Source organism: Typopeltis vanoorti, chromosome 23 (assembly GCF_054136105.1).
Source record: "Typopeltis vanoorti isolate ZY-2024b chromosome 23, IOZ_Tvanoo_1.0, whole genome shotgun sequence".
NCBI classification, from domain to species: Eukaryota; Metazoa; Arthropoda; class Arachnida; order Uropygi; family Thelyphonidae; genus Typopeltis; species Typopeltis vanoorti.
The window spans coordinates 42,091,078-42,115,061 of NC_143571.1; the positions used below are offsets into that span (position 1 = coordinate 42,091,078).

At 34.9% G+C, this 23,984-nt stretch overlaps 1 protein-coding gene across 5 annotated transcripts in view; it reads left to right on the forward strand.

Moving 5' to 3' along the window:
- LOC150093801 (FAST kinase domain-containing protein 4-like) overlaps nucleotides 1–23,984 on the forward strand; it is a 162,066-nt gene that overhangs the window by 61,089 nt on the left and 76,993 nt on the right. For all 5 annotated transcript variants that reach the window (XM_090412990.1, XM_090412989.1, XM_090412988.1 and 2 more), the window contains exon 4: nucleotides 12,160–12,281. In XM_090412990.1, the coding sequence (XP_090269116.1) occupies nucleotides 12,160–12,281 (122 nt within the window). The remainder of the gene's footprint in view (nucleotides 1–12,159; nucleotides 12,282–23,984) is intronic.

A 23,984-nucleotide genomic window follows, 5' to 3' on the forward strand; every position in this document is an offset into this window, starting at 1 on the left:
CACTGTCCTGCTTATTGGAGGCCTGAAGTGGCTTGTAAAAGTTCCATGTTTGGTCTCTAGAGCAGGGTTTCCAGATCCACACTATGAAAAAAAAAAAATTAAAAATATAAAAACATATTAAAAAATGATAAAAAAAAACCCTTAATCCTATCCATGGTATGAAATGTAACTATAGGTTAACCTTTCATGTTTGGGAACACTGTAAAAAATAGTTGAGAAACACGGAAATATATCAGGTATCTGTATTTAAGTTTTCTAAATATGGAAAAGGCTTTTCTCTTGAGAGAAATTGTTATCTCTTGCACACCATGCCAGTTGTCATCTTTCTATCAAAAAGGTTCCAAAGCCAGTGTAAAGAGCAAGGAACTAGGAAGGCAACCCTGCATAACTCTTTTTTTTATTTGGACTGGGTCTTATAGGTACCCATTGTTTAGGAGGTGGAGACTTATGTATATATAATCAACATTTCCTAATCCTGTTGCCTTCTCTCTTTCTGAGAGGGTTGCAGATGATTACTAGGGAGATATGATGCAAGGTGGTTTCCTGTTGCCTTCCTTGCCATAAGTATGACTATAGCCATGTGTGTTTACGGTTTGTTTGTTTTGAGGGATGAAAAACCCTAGTTACCAGGAGAAAAAACCTCCACCTCCATATGAGACTGGTTAACTCACCTAAAGAGTCGAAAGATACCAGATAAAGGTTCCTCACATCATGGATAGGAATTGATCCCAGGTTTTTTGACCAAAAGGCTTCATCTATACCAACTGAGCTACGGAGACTCCAATCAACATTTCATCAACATAATGATATTAATGATGGTTGATTATTATTAATGCCCTTTCTGTTCACGTCCCATCATGGATGTTACACAGTTAGACAAAATTAGAGATGGAAGTTATCTGCAGTATAGTTGAGTACAATTAAAATACAAGTAACAGAAGAATTTTAAAAAGTGCCATCATAGCTCACATAAGACAACAACTAGTCAGTAAAATTTCTAATTTTATGAAAAAAAAGTTCTAATTTTTATGATATAAAAAGCTCTCAGAACTTCCTTTATTTAGACATTCTGTAAGAAATCTCTTCTTGGGTAGATGTTTGATTTCTATTCCCAAGACTGTGTTTAGTAGAGATTGCATGTTCAGCCAAGTCAGATTGCTCAGGTTCATGTAGTAGATGTAAGATTTATGTTCTTTATGATGGACAAAAGGTTTACAACCTTTTATGGAACTAACTTGGCTTGGTGGAACTAACTTACCTTTCATCCAGCAAGCAAGACATCTTTTCTGCTTTGGGCAGACTGAATTTGCCAAAGCTCCTTCTCTGAAAACAGCATTGAATAAAATAATTTCAGATATTTTCATAAAATAATACTAGTGCTGTGATACAAAGAATACTATTAATACTTTACCAAATAAACAAGGACCAAATTTTAGACACAATAGCAAATATCTGGGAAGAAAAATATAGAAGGAGTTAGCCAAGGAAGCACATAATGAATTTCTCTGAAAAAATCGAAAAGTATTTCTGGTAGAGTTAAAGAAGAAATCAAATAAAATTCCTGGTAAGAAAATTGACATGTCCTTAAAGAATTAAAAAAAAAAGTTAAACAAAAGTCATGGGAAGATTTTGTGAACAATATTAACATAAATACTGTATATGTAGCAAAATGTTTTAAAAAAGACTGCTGAAAAAAAAAAAGAGCTTTGCTGAACTTGATTAGCTTAGTGGAGTAAATAGTTCTCTGCTCTTCATCCAGCAGGCTGCTCTTCTCTGCTCTCCATCCCAATAACCCTCCCCTCCTGTGGGGCATGTGTTCATAGTGGAGGGGACCTCCCAGTGATGGTATAGATCCATTTCATTCTTGCTCTTTTTCTTTGCATTTCTTCCCATGTTCATTACACTATTTCTGAGTCTTTTTCACTGTCCTTTTTTCCAGACTACCATCACTGGGATCCAGTGCCTTGCCGCTGTGTTTGTCATGTGGTGCAGCCCATGGACATCTGGACAGGATGATTCAGGTAGTCTTGCACTACTTTGGAATCTTCTTTGGCAAGACAGGTGGTCTTCTGGATAGCCCAGTCAGGATCAGTTGGCTAGTGGGCTTGCTTGCAAGGGTCAATGATGCTGCAGTAAGTTTCTCACCCATAGTCCTGGGATTGGGACCCAAGACGTCTTGTGCTGTTGGACAGCATCCAGTTAGCTTTGCCGTTTCACTTCTAAGCGCAGTCTTTGCTTGCCAGTCCCAATCCCATAGTCCTGGGATTGGGACCCAAGACGTCTTGTGCTGTTGGACAGCATCCAGTCAGCTTTGCCGTTTCACTTCTAAGCGCAGTCTTTGCTTGCCAGTCATTAAGCATCCATGTGTGTGGGTCTGTGGTAGGTGGGGGAGCGCTTGTGCCAAAAAAAAAAAAAAAACCCATTCTCCTAACAAGGTCTCAACCAAGTACTGATACTGTAAATACATCATTTGATAACAGAAGTAAGAAACAAAAGATATGTGATACCAGTATAAATATACCAAGTTTCTGATTATCCATGCAACAGTGAAAAGCTGTTAAGGAAAATATTACTATTCTCTATGTAAAAAGGTTTAGAATTCATAGGATTTCCCAAAACTGTATAAAAAATATACTGCATTCTGGTGATATTCTCATGGAAACATCATGTCAGTAACATTCTAAGAAACTGCTGAGCAGCATTGATGAGTGACATATTAGTCATAGTGACCCCTCATAAAACACTCAATTCTTGTGAGTGATATCAGAATGGGATCTCCTTGATGTTCCTGATGAGGAGATATGTTCAGAGCTTAAAGATCAGGGAGTGACAGGTATGAGGTGCATCCTGATATGTAGATATGGTCACCTGGTTCCAACCAGGAACATCATCCTTACTTTTGATACACCTAAGCATCTGACATATGTAAAAGCAGGATGTCTCAACTCCCCTGTTAGATTGTACATCCGTAATCCACTAAAATGCTTTAAATGTCAGAAACACGGGCATGCCCAAACTGCCTGATGTGGTAGTAAAGAGCAAGCCATTATCTTGCTCTACAAACAAAGCTAAATGTGTCAACTGTCAGGAAGATCATCCAACTTACTCCCGTGCATGGCATGTCAGAAGTGGAAAGATGAAAAAGAAATACAAAAGATTAAATAGAACAAAATATATCATATCAGGATATATGATATGATATACTTAACGATAAACAGACACCCTCTCAGAAAAAATGGACACTTCAGTATCCACTGAAAGTAAATTAAACTCACCAGCTGATCCTGACACAGTAGATGATGAATTGAACATTTATTTCAGAGGATGAGATGGACACTGGCCATCCATACCTGAAATTAATAGATAAATATAAGAAGGTAATTCCTGAATATCTTGAAATTTCACTGTTGTATGCAAGGACAGAACTGGAAGTGGTTCTGCTCATTGTGGAGTAGCTATCCTAATGGATAGTCATACTCCTTTCCATCACGTCCAGCTTAACACTACTGTGGAAGCAGTAGTGATTCGCCTATCCATGGGACTAGTACAGTAGGTTCAATTTATTTACCACAGGATGCTGAGTTAAATTGATCTTGATAATCTTATCTTGCAACTGCCTGAGCACATGCTTCTTATGGATGTCTTTCATGGGTACAACACTCTGTGGAGTTGTGTCCACACAAATGAACAAGGCCGTGTCATTGAACAAATACTTGACAATAATGACCTTTCCCCTTTGAATAATGAACTCAATACTTTCTTCCATATGCCTATCAACTTGTATTCTGCAATCGATCTTAGTCTGTTCCCCAGTCATTTTAATACTACTCATGTGGGAAGTCAAAGACAATATATACGGACGCAATCATTTTCCCATTATTTGCACGTCTTCATACTAACCATGTTCTCCTACAATATGCTCATATGGAAAATGGACAATGCTGACTGGAATACTCTTTTTCCATCTTGCAAAATTTAATGCTTAATGTCAGTCAAACACCAATCAATGAAGCAGCAAAGTATGTAACAGATTTCATTGTCCAGGCAGCAACATCCTTAATTCCAAAAACATCATCCCAGTTTCCACTTTATTCAAAGCCTTGGTGGAACCCAGAGTGCCAGGCAGCAAGCTCGATAACTTTTAAGCATGCTCAGGCTAAAGCATGTTATGTGAGATGTCATAGTCAAAAATAATCTTGGATTCAATTTACTCATCGATTAATCAAACTAGTGCTAAAATTGTATGGGATAAAATATGGAAAATGAAGGGTAGATACAGAAAACTCTATTTGTCTGCCTTAGATTATAATGGATATGTTGTTGCTAATACCAAAGCTTGTAGACACTTTGGGAGAAAATTTTGCCAGCATCTCAGCATCAGCTTCATATCCTCCTGAATTTTTAATATTGAAAGAGCAATGAGAGAAATGACAGCTAATTTTTTCTACCAATGGACTTTAGCAATACAATCAGCCATTTCTTAAGGAGGGACTAAAAAGAGCTCTTTTACTGTTGCACCCTACTGCGATAGGTCCTGATGACATCCATTATGAAATGATAAAACTTCGTCTTCTATTTATCTTCCCTTAACATACAACAGAATACTTACACTGGAAACTTTTCCTGTGTAAGTATTCTGTTGTATGTTAAGAGAAGATAAATAGAGGATGATGGAAGATGTTTAGAAGCAATAGAAGCAAAAGCAAATAATCATCTGCCTATTGCTCTGACCTGCTGTCTTTGTAAGATATTAGAGAAAATTATTAATGCCAAGACTTCTCTGGTACTTAGAAAGCAACGATCTTCTCTCTAGTACATAGTGTGACTTTTCTGCATTTCAATTTTGAACCATTTTGGCCCATTTAGAAACTTGTATAAGATACATTCCTGAAACAAGAACATCTGGTTTCAGTCTTCTTTAACATGGAAAGTGCTTATAACACAATCTAGAGATATGGCATATTAAAAGACCTCTATAATGTAGGTCTTAGAAGACACTCTCCTGTATTCATTTAAAATTTTCTATGTAGCCAGGTTTTCCAAGTCATAGTGGGAAGTATGCTATCTCAGCTATATCATCAAAATATGGCTTAGATAGCATATTTGAAGGCTCTGCCTTAAATCTGACCTGCTGTCTTTGTAAGATATTAGAGAAAATTATTAATGCCAAGACTTCTCTGGTACTTAGAAAGCAACGATCTTCTCTCTAGTACATAGTGTGGCTTTTCTGCATTTCAATTTTGAACCATTTTGGCCCATTTAGAAACTTGTATAAGATACATTCCTGAAACAAGAACATCTGGTTTCAGTCTTCTTTAACATGGAAAGTGCTTATAACACAACCTAGAGATATGGCATATTAAAAGACCTCTATAATGTAGGTCTTAGAAGACACTCTCCTGTATTCATTTAAAATTTTCTATGTAGCCAAGTTTTCCAAGTCATAGTGGGAAGTATGCTATCTCAGCTATATCATCAAAATATGGCTTAGATAGCATATCTGAAGGCTCTGCCTTAAATGTGACACTTTTTGCTGCCAAAGTGAACTCAATCACTGAACAGCTTCCTCCCACTATAGGCAATGCTCTATATGTTAATGACTTCACAATTTACTGCCACTCTCGTAACTGAAGGTAATTGAAAGCAAGGAATCGATTGTATCTCTCTCTCTCCATGGGCTCTTAGTAATGGGTTTAGGTTTTAGCAGAAAAAAGTGTCTGTGTACACTTCTGTTGAAAACACTCTTCACCCAGATCCTGGGTGAAGAGTGTTTTCAACAGAATTTAAGGAGAAAGGTGACCAGCAGACACATGAACAGTACAAAGTCCAATCTAGAAGGGTAACGAGTGTGGTAAGAAAAGCAAAAAAGGATTACGAAAGAATGGCCATGTAGGCTAAAGACAATCCTAAACAGTTTTTTCAATATGTTGCAAGTAGAAGAAAAAATGTATATGGTAGAATGATTTTAAAGAATGCCGATGGTAGGGAGGTAACTGAATCAGTTGATATAGTTGAATTACTGAGCGAGCACTTTGCAAGAGTATATCATCCAGGTGGTTACATTGTAGAAATGAATGAACCAAAAGTTTATATGGGAATTGTGGTGAATGACGTGGAGGTGAGTAATCTATTACAAAATCTCAATGTCAATACATCTGTGGGATTGGTATACCACAGGTGTACCAGCTCGTGTCGTACGTGAAGCGGCTAAAGAATTGTCAGTACCCTTGACCATTTTGTTTAATCTGAGTCTCAGGTCTGGGTTAGTCCCAAGGGGATGGAAAGAGGGGAAAATAGTTCCATAAAGGAGGTTCCAAGACTGCTGTTGTAAATTACCGACCGATTAGCTTATCAGGAATCGTTGTTAAGGTCTTGGAGAAACTAGTCAAGAGAAGAATACAGGATTGGATAGATGAAAATGGGATACTGCATGGGGGGGGGACAACATGGTTTTGTGAAGGGTAGATCATACCTCAGTAATTTGCTCACGTTTTATAACACAGTAACGACTGAACTGGATAAAGGTAATGGGTTTTCAGTGATTCTACTGGACCTTGCCTAGGCCTTTGATAGGATACCACATGGAACTCTAATCAGTAAACTGGAGCAGATGTGGATGGATATAGGGCTGGTGAGATGGATAGGATGGTGATTGATGGAGAGATACCAGAGAGTGGTTTATTCAGGAGTGGAGTCCAAAAGACAGCTTGTGACTAGTGGTGTACCGCAGGGTTCTGTTCTTGGACCACTACTTTTCAATTTGTTCATTAATGATATAGGAAAGGATCTGAGAGGAAGTGTTCACTTGTTTGCTGATTATGCAAAGTTGGGTAGAGCAATTGTGAGTGCACAGGATGTCAAAATTTTGCAGGATGATTTGGATAGTTTGGAGGACTGGGCTAAGGAAAACAGATGTCAATTTAATGCGGCAAAGTGTAAGGTTATGCATTTTGGAGTGAAAAGATTAGCAGCAGCATATCACATTGGTGGAACCGTACTCCAGGAGATTGATGAGGCCAGGGATTTGGGAGTGTTGGTGGATAAGGAGTTGACGTTTAGGGGGGGGGGGCACATTGCAAAAGTGGCTAAAACAGCTCATCAAATCACTTGGTTACTGAAAAATACTTTAACGAGCAGAGACAAACAAGTTATTGTTCCTCTATATTGAGCCCTGATAAGACCCTATCTGGGCTACTGTGCCCAGATATGGGCGCCAGGGGTTCTTCTTGATGGGGAGGTTGTGGAGAGGATCCAGAGACTAGTGACCAAGATGGCGGCAGGTCTGTGGAATGAACCTTATGAGAACAGATTGAAGATTTGTGGGTTGCAAAAATTGGTTGATAGGCGGAAAAGGGGTGATATGATTGAGACATTCAAATTACTGAAGGGTTTCTATAAGATTAATCCAGAAGATATTTTTGAGAATATTGCTGGTGGTGGGAGGACTAGGGACCATACATGGAAGCCGGGCAAAAATATGGTTAACAGTGGTGTTAGAGCTAGGTTCTTTATTTGGAGAGTGGTAAATGAGTGGAATAAGCTGCCAGAGTCTTTTGTGGGTGCTATGACTATGAATGAGTTTAAGGCGAGGTATGATAGATACTGTGTGAAAGACGAATAGTTGTTCTTAACATGATGTTAGGGCCTCCCCTCGATGAGTCTGTCGACTCCTTGGAGTTGCCCGTAATAATAATAATACGTTCAGTGCTGGATTATGGGTCTCAAGTGTGTGGTTCTGCAAGGCAGAATAATCTCCAAAGGTTGGATCCCATCCATTATCTTATCACTTGGAAACAGTTGCCTCATAATTATGCCCTAAAAATAAAGTCTCTTCCAGAGCATTCTGCATGGACTAGTCTCTTTTCTCTTCATTGGGAAGCTCAATATCACATATGTTAGACTGCCATTCGTCCTTTTGGTATGAATGTTAAAGAGATTATGCAAGCTGTTGCCATGGATGTTGACAAAATTCATGCCTGCGTGCCAAACACAACAGCATTCCTGCATAGTGAGGTTTGCACTCCATCTTACGACCTCTTACTTTGTAAACTACAGAAAATCTCATACACTATCATCTGTCTACCTTCAATTGTTTAATGAACAAAGAGCGGCCTACTCTGATTTCTTGCCCATCTATATTGATTGTTCTAGGTCAGAGATCTCTGTTGGCTGTGTTGCTATGTTTCCTGAATTTACTGTCTCCAACCAGATTCCACTTGATTTTAGTAAGTAACACTCGAGTTGCATGCCAATCAACTTGCACTTGTGCATATCAAATTGAACTGCTACCAAAAGTGTGTAATATATACAGACTCAGGCTATCTCCTCTTCTGTGTATAATTGACATCCAGTGCTATATGAGGTATTATACCTGTCATACAAAATGAAGACCCTTGGTTTTGATGTTCTGTTGTGCTAGATTCCCAGCCACATTGGAATTAATGGAATGAGCCTGCAGATGCAGCTGCTAGATCAGCTTATACTTTTTTTGATTTATTGTTTAATAGTACTGTAATACAGCCTATAGGCAGTTTGTAAGATCGAAGTTAATTGCCCAGTGGCAGTCATCATGACAAGAAGTACTGACAAACATATTGTATGATATTAAGTCTGAACTTAAGCATTGGCAGTCTAGTCAACGTGGAAAGAGAAGAGAGGAAGTTGTTCTTGCAGGGCTCTGGATTGGTCACAGTTATATTTACTGAGTGTTAATGACCCACCTATGTGTGAAAAATGCAGCATGCATCTTACCATTTATCATATTCTGGTGGAGTGCCAGCACTTCACACTAGACTAGCTGAGCCATATACACTCGGGCAGGTGGTGGTATACATATAGAAAGGTTTAGTGTTGTTGATGATGGTTCTTCATAGTAGTATAAACAGCAAAGAAAAAAATAAATTTATTTATTGAACTTATATATATTATAAATATTTCACTGGGTTTTCTACCCAGCATCTTCAGAGCACAAATTATAACTGTGACAGTTATAATGCACAGGCACTAAATTAAATCATTAGAAACAAATTCAAGTTGTAACTGAAACAGAACTGATGTTCTAACATGGTTCTCTCTCTAGATAACCATAAAGTTCATTTGGAAAAGTCAGGCTATCTGGTATCAGAATGACCATCTCCTAGATGTTTGGCAACCATATTTGTTGATGTTGGAAGGAGGGGGAGGGGCTTTATAGTATATGCTGATTCTAAAATAGTCTCTTAGATCTTTAGTGATTTATATTAATACTGTCTTCTTCCATTTAATCCTATGTGAAGGAGTATCCAGAGTGGATGTTAACTGATCTACCAGTCTGTATAAAGTAGACTAAACTGCAGGCACAAGGAACTTTATACACTTCCAGATTTGCAAGAGGTTGAAGTTGATCTTTAGGAAAATGGATGCTTGGCAATTTTGAGTTGGTAGCTCTGCTCTAGGAGGAACGAACAATACTGCCATACTTGTTCCCCGTGAAGGACTATGCTATCGGCTTGCTCCTAGTAACTCTACTCCACAGTTAGGGTATATCTCTTGTCATTGACTGAGTGTTAGCATATCTGTTCTCCAGCCAAGGGGCTGCGGATTTGCATCCCACCAGGGACATGGATGTTTGCGATTGTCCTATTAACCATTTACCATATGTACTGCTGTAACCTGTGTCCTGGTGCACTATGTTCTTTGATGTCTTTGTACCATAAAAATAGCTAACTAACATATCTCTTCTCACTTAATGTTCCTTGTCAGACTGTTCATAAGATCAATAACATATAAGTTAAACCAGAGGTTCCAAAACTTTCTTGGTGGCCAAAAAAAAATACTTTACAGTTCTGTTTATCAAGTAGTTAGATCCAAAATACTTAATTAAATTTAAGTAAGTAAATTTTTGAAAATTTAAAATATCTTGCTGTGCCCCTATGAGTTGGGAACTACTGTGTTAAAGAGTACCAGTCCTATAACGTACCTCTCTGGTATGCACCTTGGTACATCCTCTTCTGACATACTGCTTTCCTATATACAGTTGCTAGTACTATCAGGTCTCTCTTTCCTCTTCAACCCATTAATCTGTTATCCAACCACATGTTTTTTTTTTTTTTTTAAATTTAAATAGCCTCTCTTGTTGCAGTCTATTAGAGGTCTTTGCAAATTAAATATACAAATGGAGGTCTCAAAAGTGAGTGATCTCAAAAAGTACCATGTTTGTTTCTAGAGGGTTTCCGTTATTTAACCTGCATTGCTATCTGTAGTACTGATGTGCTATAGGTTTACAACTGTTCATAGGTGGTATTCACATTAAAAAAAAAAAAATCCATCTTCCTCTTGGTCTGTCATGTTATGAGAAACACTGAGTGGCAAGTGCAAAAGTGTTCTACAGAGATACCAGACTTTACAGGCCCCGTTGTTTCAACTCTTGCCATCATTGCCCATTTGGGTTTTTACTTTATGATACCTACTTTAGAGACTGTTATCAAAGGGATAAACTGTGAACATGAAGAAGATTTTTATGAATGGCAACAGTGCTCAAATATGCTGTGGCAATTAGACATCACCTTACTAGTATATGGGGATCTAATAATTGGCTGTGTCACCTATCCTGTAACCTTGCAAAATTTTCACATTTTTTTTACTTCACAGACCATTAAAATTCTAAAGTGTTGTTAATTAGTGTCTCATTCTCAGTTTCTGTAAACACTTAATAAAATTTCCTCTTTAAAATCTTAATAAAATTTACTTCTACAGTATAGAAAAACTAACAAGAGAACATAGATATTAGAAAGTATGGGTCACCGGATTTTCAGAAGGATGAAGAGATGTTGGAAAGGATCCAAAGGCAACTGACTAAGGTAGTTTCTGACCTCTGGAATGTTGAGTATGAGGAAAGATTGAGAAGATGTAATTTGCAGAGTCTGGTGGAGAGGAGGAAGACGGGAGATATGATTGAGACCTACAAGTTGGTAAGGGGTTGTTATAAGATGGAGAAGTTGTATAAGGTGGAGAAGTTCTACAGAGAATAGTGGGAGATCAGGGGAGAACCAGAGGTCATCCCTAGAAACTGTATAAAGAGGGTGTGAGTAGGGAAGTGAGAGGCAGGTTTTTTTTGTGCAGAGTTGTGAATGATTGGAATGCCTTGCCTGAGAGTGTGGTATCTGCAAGGAGTTTGAGTGTGTTTAAGGCTCGGTATGATGAGATGTGTGTGTGTGTGTGTGATAAAAGGACCTCCCAGATGAGTCTTTGACTCCATGAGGTCTTGGGGTAATAATAATAATAATTATTATTAGTGTTGCAAACACTGCATATCACATTGCTGCTATGATAGGGGAGCATATTGATGCTTCAGTAATTATCCTGAAACAACAACTAAATGAAAAAAAAAAATTGTGAATTATTTAGACATAAAAATTGATTTATTGTTGTTATTGTGTAGTTTACAAATTTAAGAGTTTTATTTTTGTGAAGTGTTTTGAATTTGGTTCAAAATAGTCTATGCTCCCACATGACCATTATTAAAAAGCAGAAGTTTGTTAGAGGATAGGCTGAGTATTGTGCTTGCAAATTTTTTCTTTAGAAATTATAATTACTTGATCATCTGAACCAGTTAGTAAGTAAAATGTTTTCATATAGGTTCATTGTTAATGATGCAACAGCAGAATAGAGTAGCTTACCACTGTTTTGCTTTGTAAATATCTTCCAAATATATCTTTGGCACCAATCTTTCAGAAAATAATTTGGTTATTTAAAATGCAGATATGACATTAATATTTAACTCCTCTAGGTTTTTGACATTTATAACTCATTATTTGTCATCTCTTTTTAAATGTTTTATGTTGCATTACACAACTTTATTAAGAAATTTAAACATATGCACTTGTACAGAAAGCTGTTACTGCAGCAAAAATTATAATAGTGAATAAGTTTTCTATAACAAACTAAGTTCTAGTCAATATCCCATAGCATCAATGATTTTTTTAAAAGGAAATCCATTATAGCAAACCTTCCAGTGTAACAGACTATACTTTTGTCCCTTTGAATTCAGTATAGTGAAAGTAGACTGTGTATGTACCATCTGATTAGTACTGTATATTTTACTTGTTAAAACTAAATATGCTATTACAGATATATTTAAAAAAAAGGAGGAGTTAAAAACAAAAATATTACTGTTTCTAGAAATGGATGATTTTTCCAGTGTAACTAGTAAAGCAAAACTGATGAATCTGAATGTAATAGCTAAAACTGATTTTCCAGGATGTCCATGTTTACCACATAATACATCTTTAGAGTGGGCTAAGGTGAGGTAATACCTAGATCTGAAAATTGCCTATAGGTTATAAAAATTTATTTCAAGTACAGTACGGTCTATTATGAATTTTTTGATTAGTTATGAATCTTGTACATATGTTGTAGTTTTAATATATATTAAAAGAAAAAGAAAATTTTAAGACAGAATTGTACAATGTAACTCTGGATAAGTAAAAAAGGTCAAATAATTGATTTTTTTGAAATATGAAACATAGGTGCATATACAGTTTTCTTTATATATATATATAAAGAAAACTGTATTGCAATTATGCAGTTATTTAGGAGGAGTTAAAAACAAATATATATATATATTTTTTTACTTACCCAAAGTCACATCGTACAACTTTGTCTTAAAAGTTTGTTTCTTTCTTTTCATCGTCATGATTTCATCAGTAAATTGCAATTTTGGGCAGGTGTTGTGGTTGGTTTTACTCCTGTGCTGTTTTACAATGAGCTGAGCATACTGCTTGAAGACAAGCAGTATGCTCAGCTCATTGTCACTTCCAGTGTATAATATAATGTCATAAACGTTGTTTGGAAGCTGATGATGTTATATAGAAATGATATGATTCTGCCAGGAAAAGTTTGGAATAAGAGTTGGTCCAAGAAGACAAATTTGGTCTTGACTGTTGAACTGAGCATTATATAAGTAGAGAAGGTCTTTTTTTGTGAAAAAACAAGCAAAACTATATTTTGGAAGCATTGACATTGACTGGGTTTATTCACTCCAGTCAACTATAGATACTGTGGAGATCAGTGTTCATAGCATTTTATTCTATAATGTCAGAGACTTGAGCTCTTATCCAAGTATTCGTTTTGCAATCGAGTCTTCTGATACCAAGCATACATCTTTCCATAGTAAATTGTTTGTTCTTAGTTTTTGAATTTCCTTTGCATTTAATGTCCATGTTTTACAGCCACATAATCAATACAGAGAGAATATACTGGTTAAAACTTTCCTTTTCAGGCATAGTAATTGGCTTGTGAATATTGATTGTAATTTTTCAAATGCTTTCCATACAAGCATTGTTAGTCTTTTGACTTCCTTCATGGTATTTTGATTGAGTGATATCCATAGTTCTAAGTATATGTAATGATCCACTTGTCTAATTTTATCGTCATTGATTTTTATTATTTCTGGTTGTATATAGCCATTGAACATAACTGGAGTTTTCTTTAGGTTTATCTTTAAACCAGCTGTTTTGCTAGCAACTTGAAGTTCACAGATATGAGTCATGGATTTGGTTCATAGTGTGAATCACTGTTTGTGAATTGATGGTTTAGAAAATAGTCCATGACTCCCAAATGACCATTATTAAAAAGCAGAAGTTTGTTTGAGAATAGCCTGAGTATTGTGCTTGCAAATTCTTTATTCTTAATTGCTTAATTCATGTGGACTTAAGTTCAAGATAACTATGTCATCTGCAAAGCATAAATGACTTTAGTATCTTCCATTCAACTTCAGGCCTGAATTTTTCTTCTCACTTGTGATGTTTGATTCTTTTAGGTCCTGAACAGTCCTGGAGATATTGTATCATCTTATCTTATGCCTGTCTGTATTTCCACAGTAGAGATGTGGTTTCTGTTGAATTAATGTATACAGATTTGATGATCCTGACACATGGCTCTTCCTCTGGCTGGTTTTGTAATGCTTGTAATTTTTACTTAATCAGAGGCTTTCTCATAATCAATAAAACCAAGACATAATGATAGTTGGCATTCATTACACCATTCGGTAATCTGTTGTATAACTTAAACATAGTCCATTGTGCTAAAAGCCACTTTGAAACCCTGCCTGTTTTTTTTGGTGATGCAAGATCTAGAGTTGCACAAAGCTTATAAGCCGAGACTTTTGTAAACACCTTGTAAACTACCAACAGTAGATCGATTGGGTTGTTAATTTCATGTCTTCTACTTCACCTTTCTTGTGAATAAGGGTAGCCTTTTCCATGCTCTTGGTATATCATATTTCTTCAGATATAAGGTGGTTTTTTTTTTTTTTTTTTTTTTTTTTTTTTTTTTTTTCACTATATTATTTCAGGAAATTACAACATACAAGGATATACATTAAAATAAATTTTAATATATTTCTATATTTCGGCAACGTCACGTTGCCATTTTCAAGAACTTAAGTACAAGATACGTGCACACAGGCACAGCACAAACAATAAATGAGTAAGAAGAATGAAGTTATTATTTCTTCTAAAGTCCTGATGGTGCCCTCTAGCGGGCGATGTTGGTATTCTTGGGCGATTGGGCTGGAGGTCTTCTGATGTAAGTTTCCCAAATTTGAGGAAGTCTCATGCAGCCAAATTTGTTGAGGTTTGGTTCGTTTCTTAGGGCTGAAGCTGATTCTATGAAAAGCCTTTCATATCTGTTTTTAAATCTGTTTTAAAAATTTATTTTAATGTATATCCTTGTACGTTGTAATTTCCTGAAATAATATAGTGAAAATGCATAACCAACGTCTAAGCCTTTCCTTCAGATATAAGGGTAAAAAGTTTTGCCAAGATTCTGTAAATCACTTCCCCACCTGCTTTTAGAAGTTCAGTTATGGCTCCATCCTTACCTGCAGTTTTTCCATTGTACATGCCTTGGATACTATACCTTAACTTTTGGTGGAGTTTGTGACACTTAAGTTATTTCATAGTTATTTCATGAAGAAACTCAGATATATAAGGAGGAGATATTAGAGCTTACTAAATAGCTTAAGGAAATTATAACGTACAATAGAATATACATTAAAATAAATTTTAATACACCTCCAATATTTCGGCAACGTCACGTTGCCATTTTCACAGGAACTTAAAAAACAAGACACGTGCATGTAAGCACAACACATGGTAAATGAGGATGAAGCAGGAAGCTATTCTTTCTCCTAAAAGTCCTGATGGTCCCCCCCCCCCCCCACTAGTGGGCAATTTTGGTATTCTTGGCTGATTGGGCTGAAGGTCTTCTGATGTAGGTTTCCCAAATTTGGGGCAGTCTCATGCAACCACATTTGTTGAGGTTTGGATTGCTTCTTAGGGCTGAGGCTGATTCCATGAATAGCCTTTCATATTTGAATTTACCACGGTGTGTTATCGTGGCTTTCTTCCACCGTATTCTATCTTTTTTTTTTAAGTTCCTGTGAAAATGGTAATGTGACATGTCGAAATATTGGAAGTGTATTAAAATTTATTTTAATGTATATTCTATTGTACGTTGTAATTTCCTTAAGCTATTTAGTAAGAATGTATAACCAACATCTAAGCCTTTCCACGAAAATGAGATATTAGAGCTATTGTACAAACTTAAATATGAATTCTTCAATAGGAGCTGATAGGATATTAGCACAGATGTAAAAGAGTGTTCATCTGAAGTGGCTATTCCTTTGACCAGGCTATATGATTTGAGTCTCAGAACAGGGAAGATTCCACAGGAGTGGAAAGAATGTATGGCAATCCTATTGCACAAGGTTGGTAAAAAGACTGAGGTATCCAACTATCAATAAATCAATGTCTTAGGAGTTGTTATGAAGATTTTGGAAAAGTGGGTTAGGGCTCGCATTCAGAAATGGGTTGACAGAAAATCTATACTTTGTTTAGTCATGTTGCTCAAACATGAATTTCCCAAGGAGAGGTCATGTTTGAGCAAATTGCTCACATTCTTGAAAGTTTATTTTTCACTTGGTTAGACTATAATAAATTTAGTTTAATCCTTTATCCAAGTGTGAGCAAACAAAGTTTGCGGCTGAAAATATCTTCAGGACTGGGGTAAGGTAGTACAACACCGGGTAACTCGTAGCAAAGGTGCACCAAGCTAACATCACTCCTATCTCAGTATCTCCCATAATGCAAAACACATCTCCTTGTGGAGTATAATGTTATGCATTAAGGGAAGGGCCACTACCCAGACTAGTTTCGACCTTTATTGTGGTCTCCTCAGTGGGAGCTAGGCACAGAAGTGGAGATACCAGGCAGAAGCAATGGCGAGGTCATCTTTATGATAGGAGTTGCCAAAAGATATGCCACCTTTTTATTAAATTACTCTGGATTTAGAGAAAGATGTTGAAAGTTTATTTTTCACTTGGTTAGACTATAATAAATTTAGTTTAATCCTTTATCCAAGTGTGAGCAAACAAAGTTTGCACCTGAAAATATCTTCAGGACTGGGGTAAGGTAGTACAACACCGGGCAACTTGTAGCAAAGGTGTTGCTCACACTTGGATAAAAGAATGTGAGCATATTATTATGCTCACATTCTATAATAATGTTAATGTTGAATTAGACAAGGGGAATGGATATGGCATGATACTTTTGAGTTTTGCTTAGGCTTTTGCCCAAATATAGAATGAACGAGTGCTGCATAATTTGGCAAATATGAGATTGGATTATAAAATGTTGGCATGGATAAGATGATGGCTGACACTGACATATCAAAAAAAAAGGCAGGGGGGGGGATGTGAGTTTGCAAGAATCAAGGTAACCGGTGGTGTACCACAAGAATCAGTCCTTTGTCCATTATTAATCAATTTATACATCAATTACATTGGGAAGGATTGCAAAGATCAGTCAGATGATGATGATGATGCAAAGATAGGTAGGCTAATCAGGAGTGCAGTTGATATGCAGTGCTTGCAGAATTATTTGAATAGGCTGGAATTGTAGGCATGAGAAAATAGCTGTCAGTCCAATGTCATATTATATTGGTAAGATTATGCTATGATCAGGCTATGGATATTGGAGTTTTAGTAGATAGGAAGTCGAAGTTCAAGGACCATATAGCAAAGATTGCAAATACAACTCAGAGGATAATTGCAGTGCTGAAATGAACTTGGACATATAAAGATAAGGATGTCATTTTGCCACTTTACAAGGCCTTGACAAGAATTCACTTGTACTATTGTGCACAGATCTGGTCTCCTTGTTTATGTGGTGATTCTGATATATAGTGGCGAGTGCAAAGAAGAGTATTAAAAATATTATCAGGATTATGGAATACTGATTATGAATAGACTAAGAATTTGTGGGCACTAGCAAACAGGAGAAAGAGGGGTGATATGATTGAGACTTGCAAACTTCTGAAAGAGTCATACAGGATTTCAATAGATGGAATTTTTCAATTTATGGAGGGTGGGGAAATGACTAGAGGGCATTCTTTGAAGTAGAGGATGAATGCTGTCAAGAAGGGATTGATTTTTCTCTCAGAGTGGTGATTGGAATGGATTGCCGTTGGATGTGGTGTGTACAGGTATGGCAGCTGGTACAGGTAGTATGTGGCCTCCCTCAATGAGTCTCTGGAGGTCTCTTTTAATAATAAAATTCTTTAATCCTTTTTCTGCTATAACATATCTATCGCCGGTTATGTTCTTGTCGTGCATTTTGACTGCAACTATTTGTTTATTGCCGGTTTTTTTTAATATTTTTTTAAAGGCTGCAGTTGTTTGTTGTATAAATTTACAATTGAATTTTCTTATTTCTACCTTGATATGTTTTTGGATTGTTTTGTATAATTCATTGTGTCAAACATTAAAAAGCTCATCTTTGTTTAGTGTTGAATATAATAGCTGAGTAGCTATAATATTCAACAGTAGCTTCCTTCTTCTGATCATTATTGCCTGACTACAACATTTTATGGTTGTTATTTATAATAATCAGTGCCACGCCGTGGGTACGAAACGCCCTTGTGCAAAACTTTTTTCAGCGCCCCCATAAAATAAGTTTCCATGAAAAATTTTACTTTGTTAAAAGTACAAAACAGTTTATATGCATACATAAAAATAAATTATTATAATTACAGCTATTTTGCCTGCTTCAGTTTAGGAGTGCCCCTGTTTAAATGTCATTGGCTATTTACTCACGGATTCTTAGGGCATCGTAGATGTAAGTTTACCAAAAAGTATATGTAGCATAAGGAAGAGAAATTTACGCATACCTTTTTCTGGGTGTTGCGGCTTTTCTTCTTTATGCGATGTCCGAAAACTACTGAGTGTGTGGAGGGGGGGTAGGCAATTTGGGAGAATTAAATTAGAAAAACCCAGTTTTTTTTCCTGTAATATATATATAAACATATATATTATATTACTATATTATATAGGGTGGGGGAAAGGTGAAAGGGTTGATTATTTATATAGGGGGAAGGGGAAAGGGGGTTGACGGGGTGCGGTCCGTTTCGACTACTCTTGGTCGTCATCTCTAAATAGCCATAATTATAATAGTTTATTAAGAGGAGTAACATGAGAGTTTTCCCAGAAATAATATACATAAAAATAAATGTTATTTAACAGCATTGTGAAATCACTGAAATTCGTTAATAAGGAATTTTAAATAATAAAAATTTTCAAAAATGTTTATTCCTTGATATATAAATACAACAGAATATATATATATATATATATATATATATATATATATATATATATGTATAAACAAAAATTACTTTTATTTTAATATAAAAAGAAATATTACATAACAAAGATAATTTGGAGATATGCTTTTATCTATATAACAATTAGGATAAATGTAGGTTTATTTTACATATTTATCCATCTTGCTTTAGCCGCCACAAAATTTTTAATAATATCTTTAATGTCTAACGAATCCATAATATTATTTTCAATTGATATAATTGATAAATCCGTTAGATGCTCTCCAGACATTGTTGAGTGCAAATAATTTTTTATTAATTTCAGTTTTAAAAAACTTCTTTCCCTTGATGCTACGAATATTGGTAATGTTCAATAAATATGCATCACAATCGCAATATTTGGAAATGTGCTGGTTAATTTTAATTTATTTTTGTATATATAATTTAAAACATCCTGAGGAGCTGACTCCTTTTTAATAAAACATTATAAAGTTTTTAATTCCTCAAATAAAGTCATACCATCAATATCGTGATTGTCGGAATCTTGATTGTCGCTCATTTTTAAGTGCAAATCTTTACAATGTTTCATTAAATCTTCATTGCTCCAATCTTTTAATTTGCTAATGTCTCTTATAACTTTAAAGTCCTCGCTATGTTGTTTTAAGAGTATGAATCTTTTTGTTTTTTCTTTTTTCTGAAAGTTATTGTCATGTCTAAAATCGCGAAGAAAAAACTTATTTTAAAATTTTGTTTAGGATCATGCGTTGTCTCATCTGATGCTTCGTAACGAAACATTTTTGTTTTTGGTTTTTTGCGAATGTCTGGAAAAATAGGATCAATATTAAGATTGCTTGCTACTTCTTTTGCAGTTCTAAAAAAATTTAAAAACATTGGTCTGTTCGGCAAGTATTTAATTCTTGTATAACATAATAATCAAGATTTTCTGTAATTTTTCCTATATCAAATGTCGGATTCTGCATTATTTTGTTTGCGACATTTACGAGACTTAAGATTTCGTACCAAACATGAACAGAGCAAATAAATTTAAACGAATAAATCTTTGAAATTAAGTTGTCTGCCTGAACTCTAGAATCAATATCTTTAGTTTCATCTTCCGTAATATCAAAAAGAGCCTGGTAAATTTCCTTCATATTATTTTTAAGTGGCTTTATTGCGTCTACTCTGCTTTCCCACCTAGTAGCAGAAAGTGGCTTAAAATTTAAAACATGAATATGTTTTTTTTAATATAGCCAAACGCTTCACAGATATTGAAAAATAATTATATAAAAAATTTACAGTTTCAGAGGATATCTTAGCTGCATCATTAACTACCAAATTTAATGAATGAGCAGCACATGGAATAACAAAAGCCCTTGAATTTATTTCAAGGATTTTTTTCTGCATTCCGTTATGTTTACCTCGCATGGCCACGTAAATCCGAAATGTTAATATTCAATAATTTTAAATAATTTTTTAAAAATTGAAATAGTCCTTGCCCAGTGGTATCCTCTACAGATTGAAAACCCAAAAAAGTTCATGAATTTCTGCTATATTTGTATCTTTATTTTGATTAACAAATCTAATAACAATAGATAATTGTTCTGTGTGGCTTATATCCGGAGTAGTGTCAAGAATTAATGAATAATATTTCGTCTTTTTAACCATTTCTAAACTTTTTTGTTTTATAACTTCAGAAATTATACAGATGATTTCATTTTGTATTTCACCTAAATAATGAACAATGTTCCATTTTTGTGATGTTTGGATGCAATGCAAGTGTTCTGCCATTATCGAATCAAATTTAGTGACAGTTTCTACTAACTTTAAAAAATTGCCGTTATCATTTTCAAAAAGTTTTTGTGAAGAACCTATAAATGCTATACACTGTCTTGATAAATATTGTATTATTTAGATTAACCATTCTATAACAGATTGCCAATATTTTTTCTCAGTTTCGTATAATCTTTGTTGTGTGCAATCAATAATGCATTTCTTAATCAACAACATTTTAAGTTCGCTGTATTTTGAACAGTTTTTAATATACGTGGAACTTGTCTTCTGTATTTTTAGTATATGACTCAAATGTTGCCAATCGTTACAACCGTATTCGTTAGTAAGTTGGGAATTTTGACTACCAAATATTTTGCAATAATAACAGAAAACCGAATTTCGCGATTCTGAATAAACTAAATAACTTCGTAAAAGTTTTTCTCCATTTGCTAAAGTTCGATAATAGTATGAATCAGAAAACTTGTGGCCAAAATCATCTTTGGGAAATTCTTTATTAACTACTTGACTAAACAATCTCTAACTTTGGAAGTTATATGATTCGGCCAAGTACCTGGATCATTAACATTAAAATTTAAAGTAAAATTTGAAGTTGCACGTTTCGCTGAATCGGAATCCAATATTTCTTCTGCTTCAACTTCTGTAGACAGTCCAGTCACATATAACATTTGTTTCTTCATAGCTATCTTGTGTCTTCTCTTTTTCTGTAGTAGAGCTACACGAAGTACTTGCTTCATCAGAACTTTCTGTTCTTCGTTTTTTATGTGGTCCTGAAGTTAAAAATTTATTCAGCGATCCAGCCAATTTATGTTCCAGTTGTACTTGTTGCAATTGTCTTTTCCTGTTTTGTGCACCAGATAACTTTGGCTTTTTTCCGACATCTGGAGGTTAACATACTTGGTTAGACTTTAAAATAAGAAGAGTGTTAAAAGTTGTCCACCAAAATAAATAATATTTGCTGAAATTAATAGACGTACTTACTTTACATGAATAATACATGAATAATAATCAAAATTCACAAAAACAAGTCAAAAATTGTCCAAAGTCACTTAAACACAGAATACACAATACACTCAATATGTTTCACATTCAAAATTGAAATGACGCTGAAAAAAATATGAGAAGTGTATGTTTGGATAGACACTATTTCTTCTATCCAAATTCGAAGCGGAATTTAAGAAAACGAACGTTGTAATATACACCTATGTTTCAGACTAAATATTTGGATAGATCAGTGTTTTTGAAACATCAGATATCTGTGTACCCCCTTCTTTAATTTTCATTATTACCAAGTACCTTTTCAAAATACCCTTATCAAAATAATAATAATAAAAATTAAAATATATTTCATTTTAAATATCTGTTTTATTTGAATTTAGATATATATTTCAACAAAAAAAAAGATTTATTTTTAGTAGAACAAAATTTATAAAGATACTATACATTTTTACTTAATATAAATAATTTATCATCATTAAGACAAGTGAAATTGCCTATTTCTATATCTGCTATATTACTCTCTTTTGTGTGTTTTATAAATCCAGTCTTTAGCCAATGATCCGTACTTAAGAATTTGAAAGCTAAAAAAAATTACCATATTTACTCGACTATAACTCACACTTTTTTCCCAAAATTAAAGCTAAAAAATCGTGATCTGAGATATATGTGGGGATTTTTGGAAACTAAAGTTTTCAGAAAAAAAAAACTGAAAATGGGTACGACTTACCAAGAAGCTTCTATTCTCCATCACTTCTTCTGTCCTCGAGAGCAGTTTCCTTGTGTGCAATCAAAGTTATCTATCCAAATAGATTCATCTTCTTTCCCATTATATCAAGCAAAAATTACCAATAATTTAAAACTTGAGATACGTAATGAACAATCCTTGACAATGAGAAGTGAAAGATGTGCAGGATTGTAGGCCAGTAGAGAAAAAGCAACTATTAAGAAGTGCATATGATTGGTGCAGTATTAACAAAAGATCGCGCGACCCAAACAAAACAAGCTGACAATTGAATTGAAATGCTAATTCTCTTAAGCCGATTTCCATAATATCTGAAATGCATTCACTATATATTTCTTAGTTTTAACACGTTCATGACGGGGTAGTGTCAAGACTGGAGCAAACCATATGTTGCACCTGCAACATGTGGTTTGCTCCAGTCTATACAGCATAGGAGATGTGATTATTAGTTAGTGTTTATATATTCCCAGTTGTCTCTAATTGCACTCTTTGTTGAGAAATATATTACACAGTCTGCAAATGTCTGTGAACCTTATTCAGTGACATGATAAAACGAATTGTTTTTCATGCAGTATAGTTGCTGTTGTGGAGGGCATATTGTTTACTGCAGGGAGTAAAATGTGAAAGTTGGGGCGATAGTGATTCAATTTGAGTAGGAGAATTCATGCATAATATAATTTAATATATATATATAGACTATAAAAGTTTATGAAATTCACATCGTATGATACTTTATGGGTTATTTCCTTACCTATCTAATAAGTGGGTTCTAAAATGTTTAGTTTTAGTATGTGTGACTGTAATTTTTTTATTAATAAAATATAATAAGCACATATTTAACTGTCAATGGGAAATTGGCGCCTTTTTTATTTGCTAAACTAAATGCTGTATTTCTGTGAAATATCATGTTGCCATAATATGGCTGAACGAGCACCCTTATTAAGCAGCGCCGTTAGGTAGGCTGCCTCTATGCTACATCCTGTCGAAGGTATGAATTCACTGTCTGTCTTAAACTAACAATTTCCACTAAAAATATAATAAATAATCGAGAATATTTATACAATTTTCGCTGAGTCGATGCTTACTCTGTGAAATAAAATCTGTGGTAATATTGATAACGTTTCACTTCAAACAAATTATAAAAAACTAGTGATGTATTAAGTTAAAAATGTTGTTAGATTATTTAGAATTCATAATAATTTGACTGATTTAAAATTTCATTTTTATTGCATTAACTATAATTTGTAATTGTGATGTTTATATAGTATGATATAATTCTAGAATAAGAAAATTTATATTTATATATATATATTTTATTATTTTCCATCGTGAAATGGCACCGCTATCTTCAAGCACCCTTGTGCGGCGCACAATCTGCACAACCGCACGGCTCGTCCCTGATAATAATAACCATAATATGTTTAATAATAACCATAAAGTGTACCCCACTTGTTTTCTTCTTTGTTTTGTAGTAGTTATGTTGATATGTTATTTCTCTAATTCTTTCTAAAAGAATTAATTTTTTCAGATAGTCAGCTAAAGCCAGGAAAATTATTATTATTATTATTAACATTTGACCTCTATGGAGTTAGAGACTAATCGTGGGAGGTACTCACTATTGCATACAATGCTCATCCAACCTCGTCTTAAACTGATTCCATGTGTCCACATTCACAACACACTCAGGCAATGCATTCCACTCACCAGCCACCCTCCATGCAAAGAACCTGCTTCTCACACCTTTGCTCACATCCTCCTTATACAGTTTCCAGCAATGGCCTCTTATTCTACTCCCCCCTCTCCCATTCTATGAAAA